Consider the following 12,921-nt stretch of genomic DNA (forward strand, 5'->3'; position numbering starts at 1 on the left):
GACCAGGAGGATCGTATGACCATGTGTGGATTGAATAATATGCAAGGTATCAAACGATACCCTGTCGACCTCACTCCATGCCAATATCCAGACACTCCCATTGCGCCATACTTCGTCTTTCCACGCCCTCAACTGCTATCTAGTCCTTCGCCCAAGAGACTACTATATCACCCCGACTGCGTATTGTGACATGGAGTCAAGATATACATATACTCGGACTTGATGGCTTCTTTTTTTCCCCTCCATCCATCGCATTTTTGATACCCTCTTCCCTGTTACTGTCATACTCCGACCAACATATTCAGATTGATAGGGCTGGTGCCCTTTTCTATCTGAAATATCTTTCAACATTCATTGGCCTTCATTGGTTTTAACTAAGTTTTGACTTATTGCAGTGCTTCAACCCTGGCCTTTTGAGTTATGAGTTGTTTGATTGATATCATTTCCTTTTGTACTGCCGCGAGTTTGATTCTGGAGTGCCGGTCACTCCCTGTCTCTCTTTCCTAAATTTCCTATACCCATACATACTGTCTTCGAATTCAATAATCTTACATATCAACAATGTAAACAAACCATAGATCTGAAAAGTAATAGTAAACCAAAGTATCAAGTTTATATTCACTAGGTCGTCGTCCGGACTTCGGGCTCTAGATCGGATCACGTAATCACTGCTGAGAAATCGCCGGTAGTGACGGAATAACGTAGGTGCATGAACGAACCCTGATACCGCCACCTCAGCTTGTATATAATTTCCCTTCCCCTCTCCCTGACTCTCCATGCTCTCCCGCTCGATCCAATCATCCCGGATTAGCTTTCGAGCCTCTTCATCAGTGACCCGGTCTTCTGTCGGGCAAATTCGTCCTGGTCGTTTTACCAATCGAACTCTGGCGACCATCAACTCTCCCCGCTCCACCCCTGCGGACTCAATTGCTCCCCACTCCCGTCTCTCTACAATTTCTCGGCACTTTTCTTCATCATCTGCCCCCAAGAACCAGCAATCATCCAATATGGCTCCCATCGAGACTCAGCAGTATGACTACATCGTCCTCGGCGGTGGTAGTGGTGGCAGTGGAAGCGCGCGCCGCGCAGCGGGTTGGTATGGCAAGAAGACCCTAATCGTGGAAAGCGGGCGATCTGGCGGCACCTGTGTCAACGTGGGGTGAGTATAAGGTGTAAAATTATTATGATTGCACACTTGTTCTGACAACATTTAGATGTGTCCCTAAGAAGATGACATGGAATTTTGCAACCATCAACGAGACACTGCACATTGCAAAGAACTACGGCTACGATATTCCCGATAACATCACTAAGGATTACAATCAATTCAAGAACACCCGTGATGCTGTCATCAAGCGCTTGAACGGCGCCTACGAGAATAACTGGGGTCGCGAAGGAATCGACCTCGTCCATGGTCGCGCTGGCTTTGTCGAGCCCCACACCATTGAGGTCAAGCTGGCCGACGGATCTGGCACCGCTCGTTACACTGCACCCCATATCCTGTTGGCGACCGGTGGCCGGCCTAGTCTCCCCGCCGTGCCTGGCGCCGAGCACGGTATCACCAGTGACGGATTCTTCGAGTTAGAAGAGCTTCCCCCGAAGATTGCCGTTGTCGGTGCTGGCTACATCGCTGTTGAGCTTGCTGGTGTCATGAATGCTGTGGATGTTGAGACCCACATGTTTATCCGCGGCGAGAACTTCCTACGCAAGTTCGACCCTATGATCCAGAAGACTATGACTAATCGCTACGAGGCCGCCGGTGTTAACATCCACCGTAACCACGGCGGTTTTAAGGAGGTGCAACTCATCCGCGATGGTAAGGGCAAGGATCGCCTGCTTAAGCTCATCGGCCATGACGGCTCTGAGCTCGAGGTCAACGAGCTCCTCTGGGCTATTGGCCGTGTCCCCGAGATCGAAGACCTGAACTTGGATATCCCTGGTGTTAAGCTGAATGCTGGCGGCCACGTCGTGGTTGACGAGTACCAGAACACCTCCGTCGAGGGCGTCTACGCTCTTGGTGACGTGACCGGACAAGCTGAACTGACTCCTGGTAAGTCGTGATCTCCACTTTTCGTGTCCCCGGGAATTGCGATCTCGGGCTGCGGGAGGCCGGACAAAGACTAAAGAAATACACTAACTCAACCCCGTAGTCGCTATTGCTGCCGGTCGCCAACTCGGCAGCCGCCTTTTCGGCCCTCCCGAGCTGAAGCACTCCAAGATTTCCTACGAGAACATTCCTACCGTCGTCTTTTCTCACCCCGAGGTCGGCTGCGTTGGTCTCACCGAGCCCGAGGCCCGCCAGCGCTACGGCGACGACAAGATCAAGGTCTACCACACCAAGTTCACTGCTATGTTCTACGATGTCGGCTTGTCCCCCGAGGAGAAGGCTAAGAACCCCACCGAGATGAAGATCATCTGCGCCGGTCCCCAGGAGAAGGTTGTCGGTCTGCACATCCTTGGTCTTGGCGTCGGTGAGATGCTTCAGGGCTTCGGTGTCGCTGTCAAGATGGGTGCTACCAAGCAGGACTTTGATAGCTGTGTTGCTATCCACCCTACCAGCGCCGAGGAGCTTGTGACTATGCGGTAATACTGTAATGCTGTTCGAGAATAGAAGAGATATGTTGAATAATAGTCTAGAACATCTCGATATTTATACCTTACGGCAGGTCTTTGATTTTAATCTTCAGGAGCCAAACAGCCATAGGCTACTACCTGGAAAGTAAGAAAATGTAGTGTATCACCAGAAGAATAAGTTCCATATCCTTCCTTCTATTCGGCAAGTATGCCACGTACAAAGGAAAGAATCAGCGAGATGTATATAACTAGAATCAACTTTTAACTAAAGAAACAAAGAGATAGGGCAAACCACACCCCACATTATCAATGGTAGCCTGGCGCCGAAGTCGAACTTAGGGCTTGGGAGTTTGATGGAAGTCATTCAACAACCTTCATCTTATTCATGACGATTGAAGAGGCCATGATACCAAATCTAGAAGCCATCCTGGTTCTTACAATTGACAATTGTAATTCACATATGTCCATTGAAATGACCCCACCATAGGATGAGTAATCCCACACACAAGGAGAGCCCCGCAATGTTGGATTATATTCGTCCGTTTTCATCTCATCATCTCCCGCTCTTTTTTGTCTGAACATGAGCTAATTGTCATATCACCTACACTGAGCAAGCAGGCAATTCGCTGTACCGAGCCCAAACATGCTAACTCTGGCAACCATACATGTCTACGCAGACCAAATCAGTAGGCGGTACAATTCTGCCCGCAAACAGGGGCTATATGGAACTTTAAGGATGTTCTTTCGCCCTTCGGGGCATATGGTCAAATGAAAATATACAGAGAAGATTAGCATGGCCCCTGCACTAAGGATGACACGCTCAATCAAAGAGAAGCTACCTATTTTTTTTTTCCTTACAGGTCCTTCGTTATGGAGATAGGATGTGGGGCTTTTTTAACCTGGATATCGTAGTAATATGTTTTTTTACGCTATTGGGATATCACGTGTGTATTTGGACGGTTGGTGTTCAACTTGCACTATGCGCGAATGCAGAATCTGGATGGAATATTTAACAATGCCATATTTTTTAGACTTTATATTTGGCTGTGTTGCATGCATAGAGTTATCTGCAAGAAATATCTTCTGCTAACTTTATAGGCGTATGTGGGGCTTTTTTAGCCTGTTGAGGTATTGAGGCGTCGACATGCCGATGTTCAAATTGAAGGTTGTTGCTCCAAGGATTAAATCATAAGAAGATCTAGTATCTACATATCGAGCCGACAGATGACAGCCCGTGCTCCCTGTATTTAGAGAATGTGAAAAGAGAGACCACAGTGTTTTAAGAGCCCCATCAGCCCCGCATATAGAATCCCCACATGGAGAAGCCCCGAGATGAAGAGATGGGGATGCCCCCCTTCATGAGAGCTGAAATTTCTCTTGAATAATCACTGTATCAAGCAACTCCTCCATAATCGAAAGGACAGTCTTTTACCCAAACTACATACACCATGCCACACAAGCTTAGCAGCGGCCCGCCATTCCGGGCCGAGCACATGGGCTCACTACTACGTCCAGACAACCTCCTCGAAGTTCGTGAGAAGGTTGCCACCGGAATCTCCGCCGAAGCTGCCGGGCTGCCCACCATCGAACAAGAAGCCATCTGCGATGTCGTCAAGATGCAGCGAGACCTCGAGTTCAAGGCCGTTACTTCTGGCGAGTTCAACCGCACCCGATTCTGGGGATTGATGTGGGATGAGTTCCAGGGTAAGTTGATAGACTTGTTCCCGCTATCTCTGTTATTTATATACAAACAACCACAGCCGCAACCAAAGAAAACCCAACTGACAAACACCAGGAACAATCCGCCTCCAAGACGCCGAATCCTCAATGTTCAGACTCTACCACCCAGACGTGGTAAGCCTGATCGAAAAAGACAGAAAAGTAATGCCGGGTGACTCTGTTATCGCAGGGAGCAAGCTCTCCCACAGCGTCTCAGCCTCCCAATCCAACCTGCACGAGCTGCGTCTAGTCCAGGCGTCGCTGCCACAGAGCGAATGGCACAATATCAAACTGACGATGATCACTCCCGCCTGGTTCCACATGAGATACAAGCAAGGACGTGCATACACCCCTGACGCCTATTCCAATGACGCGGAGTACTTCGCCGACGTTGCGAAAGTGTATCGCGCCGAGCTTGCGTCGCTGTATGCAGCCGGTCTGCGAAACGTGCAATTCGATGACCCCGGGATGGCGTATTTCTGCTCGACATCGTTCCGGGAGGGATGGGCGGATGATGCCGATAATGAAGGGACTGTGGATGATTTGTTGGACGCTTATATTAAGCTTTACAATGATTGTTTTGTTGGATTGCCTGATGATATGCATACGGGGATTCATCTTTGTCGGGGGAATTTTATTGGGGGACGGCATTTTTCTGAGGGGTCTTATGATATCATTGCGAAGAAGTTGTTTGAGGATTTGGACGTTGACACTTTCTATTTGGAGTATGACACTGAGCGGGCTGGGGGGTTTGAGCCGTTGAAGTTTTTGCCCAAGGGGAAGAATGTTGTTGTCGGGGTTATTAGTACCAAGGTGCGGGATTTGGAGGACAAGGAGGTTATGAAGCAGAGGATTTATTCGGCTGCTGATTTTGTTGCTGAAGGGTCTGGGGAGACTAGGGAGGAGGCGCTCAAGAGGATTTGTGTCAGTCCCCAGTGTGGATTTAGTACTCATGAGAGTGGGTATCCTCTTCTTGGTGAGCACCAGAAGAAGAAGTTGAGTCTGGTGAGGGAGATTGCGGATGAGATTTGGGGAGAGGCTTGAGTGGTGAGAGAGGATGAGTGTGGTTCTTTTCCAGTTTCAACAGTGAGAACCACGGGGTATATTTATGTTCTGTATTCAACATGGCTTTTAATATGTCCGCATGAATAGCTTTAGCTTACTAGCAAATTAAAATAAAGATTGTTTCAATTGAAAGGTTAATAGACTACAGTGACTGCATCTACGAAAATGATACCCAATCCAGAATGCCTACAAGGCCAAGTATAGCGCTTGCATAGGAGACACAGAAGGAAATCACAGTTCGAATGCAGGAAATTCGGAATCATCGGGTGACATATATGAAAATGAGTTCCTTGCGCCTGATATGTAAGGCTGGGCGCAGTAAATTATCCCCAGTTTAGTTCAATAAACCAAATTCTTGTAGATCCAGATGGATGATTTGTTGAAATAGTTTCAAATCACACGCGGGTAATGACCATGGCGACGGTCTGACCACGTTCCAATGGACTCCAAAGACCAGAATATTGGCATATTGGCATGGTGGAATCAATAGGGATGCAAGTCGTGATAAACGGCGCCTGCGCCGTGAAAGTGCCCCCCGGAGAAAAGGAGCATGCAAAATTCCGAATAGCCGGTGACAAGCTCAGTCATTTTGCAACGGAGCGTGAGGATCACCCTCGGAAGGAGCTGTGCCGACCTTATCCAGCGCCACGGCGTGAAGTGCCGGTTTGTCGGAAACATGTAGCAGGCCCTCTTCCTTGAGTTTGAGTTGCTTGTTCACCCACTCGGCCACTTCCTTGTCCTCTGTGATAGTGGATGAAGCGGCATCGCCACCGGACTCCTCGGGCAGTGGGGCGCTGTCATCACCAGACTCGGTAGGTGGCTGCATAAGGGGTGCTAACCAGGGGTGTCGGATTAGCATGTCGTAAGTTGGTCGGTTTTTCGGGTTCTTGTCGAGACAGGCCCGGACGAATGCGTGCGCTTCTTCGGAGAATCCTTCGGGTAGTGTTGGGGGATCTCCGTGGACGATAGCCTAAAATGAAGGATATTAGAATGTTGAACTCGGAAAACTGCTGTCAAGGTACTCACGTGTAACTGGCTGAAAATGTTGTTGAATGTTTCCGGTGGGTATGGGTATCGGCCCATAGCGCATTCGATGATGGACAAGCCTAAACTCCAGACATCGCTCTGCACGCTGTAGGTGCCGGCACTCGGCGCTCCTGACTGTTGCATTCCGCCTCCCGCGATTCGTTCAGGTGCCATATAACTCTGACAACCAATGTTGGTCTTCGCAATACTAGAGACCAGATTTCCGCTAACACCAAAGTCACAGATCTTGACTTGGCCCTTGCTGTTGACAAGGATGTTGGTAGGCTTCACATCGCGGTGAATAATATTGTGGTCCTCCTTCAGTGATTTCAATCCCATGATGGTGGACAGAGCCACCTTCCGCAGAACGTTTTCGGGAAGACCACCTTCGTAGAGCTTGTCGATCGATCCGCCGTCCATGAACTCGACACACATATACACTGCACCTTCCTGGAAAAAGGCACCATAGAAATCGATGATGAACGGAGAGACACAGCGGTGTAGAATGTCCAACTCCATGATGATTTGTGCAAACTTGGCTTCGTCCAATTCCAAGCGAATCTCCTTCATGGCCATGACCACGCCCGAGAGTTGATTCCCGGATTCCGAACTCGTGTCATCATGGCCTGGAGGCCGGCTGACAATGCCACCCAACCCCATACCGGGTTTTCGTAGATGCGGGCGAGAGTGTCGAACTTTATAGACCGTTCCATAATTACCCTTACCCAACTCCTCCAAGCGATCGACTTCATCCAGAGAGATCTTAAAGCTGTGACCTGACGAAAATTCGACACCACCTCCGTGCAGAACAGCTTTGTTTTTGAAGTTCAAAGTGCCCTCTTTCGTGTCGATAAACTCGGAGTATTTGCTGAAGGCAGTCTCCCCATTTTGTTCGCCCTGTTTTTGATCCGCACCTGCTGCAGGATTGGGCGAACCTGTGATATCCGATAACTTGAGACTCGGCTTTACGCGCTTCGCCAGCCCCCCGGCCGAGGCGACAAAGGATTAGAGCTAGTGGCGGGGATGGCAGGGGAAGATGACCAATTTGGAGGACTGGGCCGTGCGGCACTCTGGGGTACACCGGCAGCAAGTGCGGCACCTGCACCGTTTCCTTGGGCCATGGGGAGGTGCCCCGTCGAAGCAGCTTGTGGCACCGGGGCACCTTGGCGGGATAACGAGAATGCCTTCATTTTTGCCATGAGGTCTGGGTTTAAACCGCCGGATCCTTGCGAGCTCATCAAGGGTTGTTGGTGTGGTGAAGGCCCACCGCGGCGCGCAGCATTGATCTGGCCCAGGTGTGTGGATGAGGCAGATAAGCCGGGTCCTGAAGATTCGCGGAAGGGGGGATGACGGAATCTGAGGCCTGTCGGGGAAACGGAGGAGCGGGACCGCTGGAAGAGGGAGCATCTACTTCAGGCGCGAGTGCCTCAGCAGCGAAATCTCGTTCTTCAGCCATGGCGAGTGAAGGTTATCGGGGACGAGGTTGAGCTGACACCAATGGCCAGTGTGATTACTGTGATTATGCCGTTTTGGACCTTGCTGCACCGGATGGCGCTAAGTTAAACAGAAACAGAAGCAAAAAGCGAAAATGAAAAAAAAAAGGTGAAGAGGGAAAGGAGGGGCAGTTGAAATCGCATGAAGTCACTTCCGTGATAGAGAACGTGGGGAAAACCGATTTCAATACGTATTGTATTCTGTATTCTCGTAAATTTCAAGGTTCTGTCTTTCAAATGTTTTCTCTTGATCTTTCTTACTTCCTTTTCTTCTATTTCCTATTTTCTAGTCTATCTACAAACATACACTGAATCTCTCTACTATTGTGTGTACTGAGGGAATTGAATCTCCAACCGGGCCGCTACACCAGCCAATCACATAACACCAACCCCAAAGCAGGTTTTCACCGTTTGTCTCGTCTGCCGTGTTTCGATTAGAAAAGTGGCTTCATCACTTGATATGATATTCCTGTAGCTGACGACGACATACATCCCTGTCACTGATTAGCCTGCTTTCTATTTATTTTGACGCCTATTCAAATGACCACGCCAAGATGTTGCCCGGGTCCGACAACCCCCATTCTTGAACGATATTGGAGGCAAAAGTACCCTTGGAGATCGTACCCGGTATTGTCGGCCTCTCCGGCCGTCGCTCATTGTGAGTCGTTGACTCATGCTACTCCACTGTTCTCATGGGCATGGCCCGTTGTTGGCTCGGAACTCGGAGTTTTATTTCCAAGTTTGGGGAAATAGTTTGACTTTTGAGCACGTTCGTTCGACGACAAGGTTCGATTGATCCATGTACTTCGCTATATGTAGTGCACTACGCTCAGTACCCCGTATACTCGCTATCTCGATGGAAAGGTATCAAAATCGTACCTGAACAAAAAGACCCTGCGGCTTGACATAGCGGGGCAAAAACGCCTTCGGGCGCGGAGTCACATTTGAAGTTTTAGCCCGATATCGAAATTGCCTTTGGCGAGATATTGTCTCGTTTGTTGGTGTCATCTAAATTGCATATGTCCAAATTATGATATTCTCTGCAAATTTGATCTCAGCGTCTAGACCTCATCTCTTCATGGCAGGACATATCCCCCGTCGATAAGTACATCACTTCCGGTCATAAAGGTAGATGCATCACTGGCAAGGTACAGATACAAGCCCTTGATTTCCTTCACGTGGCCTTGCCTTCCAAGTGACGACATGCGGTATGCCTCTTGGAGGGCCGAGGGCCCGGCTCCCATCTTTGTATCGAAGAAACCTGGCGAGACGATGTTGACTCGCGCGAAATCCCGCCACTCGCGAGCAAGTGATTTTCCAAAGTGGGTGACGTACGCTTTGGTCGCGTTGTAGACAGGCTGGTCAGTAGGAACGTTGACAATGTGTCCGCTCATACTCGAGGTAATGATGAGATTGCCATGACCTTGCCGTGCGAATACCTCGCCAGCATATTTAGAACAATACACAATACCATCAACTAATTATCGGTTAACACCACAATTCGTTATCTCGCTGAAGGGACATATTCATACCATTCACGGACATCTGCTTCCGGTACTCATCTAGAGTCTGTTCCAAGATAGGCTTGGAGATCGCCATACCTTCTCTAAATCAGCTGTCTACTTTATGTCAAGGTGCCGCGGGAACTGACCTGCATTGGCAATGAACACATCAATCTTGCCGAAATCGTCCACGACCTTTGCAATCGTCTCGGATACTTGAGAGGATTCCGACACTGCAGATCAAACCTTAGCATTTTGCCACTTTTCTTTGTGGACATGAAGCTCCAACTGTCCGCTCACCATCGACCTTGTAAGCCAAAGCCTTTACAGCATGATCCTTTGCCAGGACCTGGGCTTTTTCAATAGCGACGTCATTTCTGTTTATGTGGTTAATACTAATTCCATCTAAGACAGATATTGAATAAAGGATACCTACGAATTATACCATAAGGCAACATGAGCGCCAGCTTCGGCCATAGCTTGTGCTATCGCATGACCAAGTCCATCGGCAGCCCCCGTAACGACAACCACCCTTCCGTTCATCTTGAACTGCTCCAACACATTTGAAGGCGTATCTGGGAATGGACGAGGGAAGCCATCTCGGCTTTGAGCGCAGTCTTCAATGCTCATAGACATCTTGTATATTTTGTGTTGTGGTTGAGGTAAGAGAATTATGGGGACCAACCCCTCTTTATAAAGTCCCCGTTGACCCACTGTCGGCGTGTTGGCCGAGACTATGCATATCTCAATATGATCTTGTGATTTTACAATACGTGATCTCCAAGCAAAGAGAATTGCACAATTGAACAGCTAAGGAAACAAAAAGGTGGGAGGGATCTTGTATATCAGATTCACTCCAAGGGGTATTGAGCTGGGGGTCGTATACACCCATTTGATGCCCCAATGCTTGTATTTGGCCTGAATTTAGACCGCCTTTTACATCTCTCTATACGGAGTACGGTATATTGCAAATCATCAACCCATCCCAGCACGAAATCGGCTCGGTGAGTCCATAAAACGAAGCTTTGTATATCATACAAAGTTGTCTATCGCCATATTTCAAGGTGGTTTACTTCTATGCATTAATTATATATTAACTCTACCTACTATACACTATTAGGGTTTCTAGTCCTATTTTTTACACTAAACCTAGTACGTCTCACTTCTCTCTCATAATTATTATGTAACTAAAGCATACGTCTTTCACTACATAACCTGCAATCCTAGACACAAGCTTTTTTATCACAGAATCCGACGACCTAAATTCGCAGGCTAGATTAAAATGAGCGCATGTGACCCTGAGCGCTATGCCTTCGTAGTGAGCACCGTTACTACGTAATGCGTGTAATTACTATTACTAAGGAAGCAAGGCATTGGTTACCTGCGTGCTTGCAGCGTGTTAGGGCTCTCTCTTTGTCCCCATGAAGCTATATAATGAGCTGCATGGTAGAAGGTAGATTTATTATCTTCTTTCAGGTTATGTTTCCTGGTTAGATGTAGAAAACGGCTATAAGTCATCATTTTGCTAGCTCTCCACTTATATCTCTTCACTAGAGCGAGAATCGGAGCTTTCCTTTCTGTTCCCATCCTCCATGGCACCTTTCCTTTGAAGTAGTATGGAGAGTCAATCAAGCGTGGCTTAAAAAGCAATCAATAATCCAGCTTTCGCAGAATACCCTGTAATGTTTACAATAGGAGCTCATTTGCAGATTTTGCAGATTTGGGATTGGTATTCGTGATATGAAGAGACTGAAATTTGCATCTAGCTATATCCTTCTGATCCTTATGCTTAAGTATGGTGCCATTTTCTAGGTGACTACAGTGGATTATCTGGCGCAATTCGATCTTTCGATAGGCCGATTGCGTTCCGCCAGAATGATGAATATTCAATACCTGTACAAACCTGTCCTCCGAAACGTTATAGCCGAAGGACCTAAGACATCCCCTTGGCCAAGGACTTATTTAGCAAATGCTTATAGGCGATATTTACCGCTACTAGCTGTAGTAAGACGCCAAATATCCACGAGATTCGAAAAAACATCTTAGGAAAAGGATCGAGGTAAAGAAATCTGAGGATTATGACATATCGAGAATTGATTCGCTATGATCTAATATAGAAAAACATGAGTCTGCGTTAGTTTCGTAAGTTTACGGCCATAAAGGCCTAGGAGCGTACCCTAAGGACTATTTACAGCATTGTTCTTCGGTTAATACAGTTTTAATCATTTTAGAAGAAGATCAATCAGATCACATCGAGTACTTTTAGGGGGTTTAAGAGATTCTACGAACTGGGATTACTAGGTGAGCTGCCAGCGGATATTAAGGAGTGCATCCTGGAGAACACAGAAATCTTGGAGATTAGAAGTCGGATTGAGCTACTTATAACCTAAATGCCGACAAGAAGTCCATAACCGTGGAGAAAGCTAACCACTGAAAAACCTTACTTCAGCACTGCATTTTTGAACTGAAAGAATATCGGGCCCGCTAGGTGCGAGAGAAACGAGACTAAAGAATCCTTAACAGGGGTAAAGGCGAGGCAATGAATTCGGGAAATGATATCAGCACACGAAGTCAGGCTTTGGGTATACCTGAGATTGCCCGAATTGTAACAGTGATGTCTCATACTAAAGAGCTCTCTTTTGATGAAATGCTTCTTTTCGTGTAAGATCTCAAAAGTCAACGGGACTTTGATGTTATTTATCTTCCAGGTGAAAGCCCAATTCAAGGTCGCTGCTGGTGGCTACGGAGATGTCAAACGGTGAGTTCCCTTAACTAATGCTGAAATGAATGCTAAATATTATAGTCACTAAGGATACTCTACGCGACGTCACAAAACAAGGCTGAAAGGGAAAACGTGCCAAGACCTCTCAAAGCTTGACTAAAAGCTTGGCTCCATTTCATTGCTTCAGGACTTGCGTTTTGCTTTTTCTGTCAGGTTTCAGGTTTCTACATAAAATGCAGAAGACATCGCATAATAAGTCACTTGATTCTTTTTATTCAACTCTCCCAAATATAGACTCTTGTACTCTTGTACTCTTGTACTCTTGTACTCTTGTCTAGAGAGGCACATAAGATATCCCCATGCTCCACAAGCCCATAATATGGCTGCCTGCTGGGCTGTACTGAAAAAGAGTTTGAATATTACATAGTAAGTACGACTTTTCGTTTCAGTAGAAACACACAGCTGGCCGCGGCTTATTTATTTCCCCTTTATCTTTCACCTCCCTCTTCCTGTACCTTTTCTCTTCTCCCTCAAAGATACTAATCAACCACAAAAATGTTCGGCTGGTTTAAGTCTTCTAACGAGTCCAAGCCAGCCCAGGAGTCTACCTGGGATGCGGCCACTATGACCATGGAACAGCCATCTAACGCCGAGACCATGTCTTCCAACAATGTCTCCCAGCAGCCTGTATGCTCTCCGAATATTACTTATTGGGATCCCAACTAACCCTTTAGAGCTCCGAATCCATGAAGATGGAACTTCGCGGTGGTGGTGAAGGTGGTGATATTTGCTGCGGAATGTAAGTCTTCCGACATTACTT

The 12,921-nt window shown here is 47.5% G+C and overlaps 7 protein-coding genes across 7 annotated transcripts; 4 read left to right on the forward strand and 3 right to left on the reverse strand.

Annotated features, from left to right (window-relative positions):
- Positions 1-776: 776 nt before the first annotated feature.
- glr1 (glutathione-disulfide reductase GLR1) lies at positions 777-2,587 on the forward strand (the record flags this gene model as incomplete). The annotated part of the gene is made up of 3 exons (XM_057232619.1): positions 777-1,159; positions 1,215-2,050; positions 2,151-2,587. The coding sequence occupies 3 exons, from the start codon at positions 777-779 to the stop codon at positions 2,585-2,587; spliced, it is 1,656 nt and encodes a 551-aa protein (XP_057082161.1).
- A 1,435-nt stretch (positions 2,588-4,022) lies between these two features.
- On the forward strand, positions 4,023-5,337 carry N7447_008358 (cobalamin-independent methionine synthase II family protein; the record flags this gene model as incomplete). Its single annotated transcript, XM_057232620.1, has 2 exons — positions 4,023-4,278; positions 4,370-5,337. The coding sequence occupies 2 exons, from the start codon at positions 4,023-4,025 to the stop codon at positions 5,335-5,337; spliced, it is 1,224 nt and encodes a 407-aa protein (XP_057082162.1).
- A 601-nt stretch (positions 5,338-5,938) lies between these two features.
- Positions 5,939-7,622, reverse strand: pbs2 (mitogen-activated protein kinase kinase PBS2; the record flags this gene model as incomplete). The annotated part of the gene is given in 3 exon segments (XM_057232621.1): positions 5,939-6,328; positions 6,385-7,342; positions 7,354-7,622. 3 exon segments carry the CDS (start codon positions 7,620-7,622, stop codon positions 5,939-5,941), a joined length of 1,617 nt encoding a protein of 538 aa, XP_057082163.1.
- N7447_008360 (uncharacterized protein) lies at positions 7,622-7,840 on the reverse strand (the record flags this gene model as incomplete). Its single annotated transcript, XM_057232622.1, has 1 exon — positions 7,622-7,840. The coding sequence occupies one exon, from the start codon at positions 7,838-7,840 to the stop codon at positions 7,622-7,624; it is 219 nt and encodes a 72-aa protein (XP_057082164.1).
- Positions 7,841-8,953: 1,113 nt separating this feature from the next.
- On the reverse strand, positions 8,954-10,015 carry N7447_008361 (Glucose/ribitol dehydrogenase; the record flags this gene model as incomplete). The annotated part of the gene is made up of 5 exons (XM_057232623.1): positions 8,954-9,354; positions 9,410-9,478; positions 9,529-9,612; positions 9,680-9,756; positions 9,816-10,015. 5 exons carry the CDS (start codon positions 10,013-10,015, stop codon positions 8,954-8,956), a joined length of 831 nt encoding a protein of 276 aa, XP_057082165.1.
- Positions 10,016-11,097: 1,082 nt separating this feature from the next.
- Positions 11,098-11,316, forward strand: N7447_008362 (uncharacterized protein; the record flags this gene model as incomplete). The annotated part of the gene is made up of 2 exons (XM_057232624.1): positions 11,098-11,172; positions 11,202-11,316. The coding sequence occupies exons 1-2, from the start codon at positions 11,120-11,122 to the stop codon at positions 11,314-11,316; spliced, it is 168 nt and encodes a 55-aa protein (XP_057082166.1). The 5' UTR covers positions 11,098-11,119.
- Positions 11,317-12,656: 1,340 nt separating this feature from the next.
- Positions 12,657-12,904, forward strand: N7447_008363 (uncharacterized protein; the record flags this gene model as incomplete). The annotated part of the gene is made up of 2 exons (XM_057232625.1): positions 12,657-12,788; positions 12,836-12,904. The coding sequence occupies 2 exons, from the start codon at positions 12,657-12,659 to the stop codon at positions 12,902-12,904; spliced, it is 201 nt and encodes a 66-aa protein (XP_057082167.1).
- Between the last annotated feature and the right edge of the window lie 17 nt (positions 12,905-12,921).

This window comes from Penicillium robsamsonii (genome assembly GCF_028829455.1).
Source record: "Penicillium robsamsonii strain IBT 29466 chromosome Unknown utg000005l_segment0_segment0, whole genome shotgun sequence".
Classification (NCBI taxonomy): Eukaryota; Fungi; Ascomycota; class Eurotiomycetes; order Eurotiales; family Aspergillaceae; genus Penicillium; species Penicillium robsamsonii.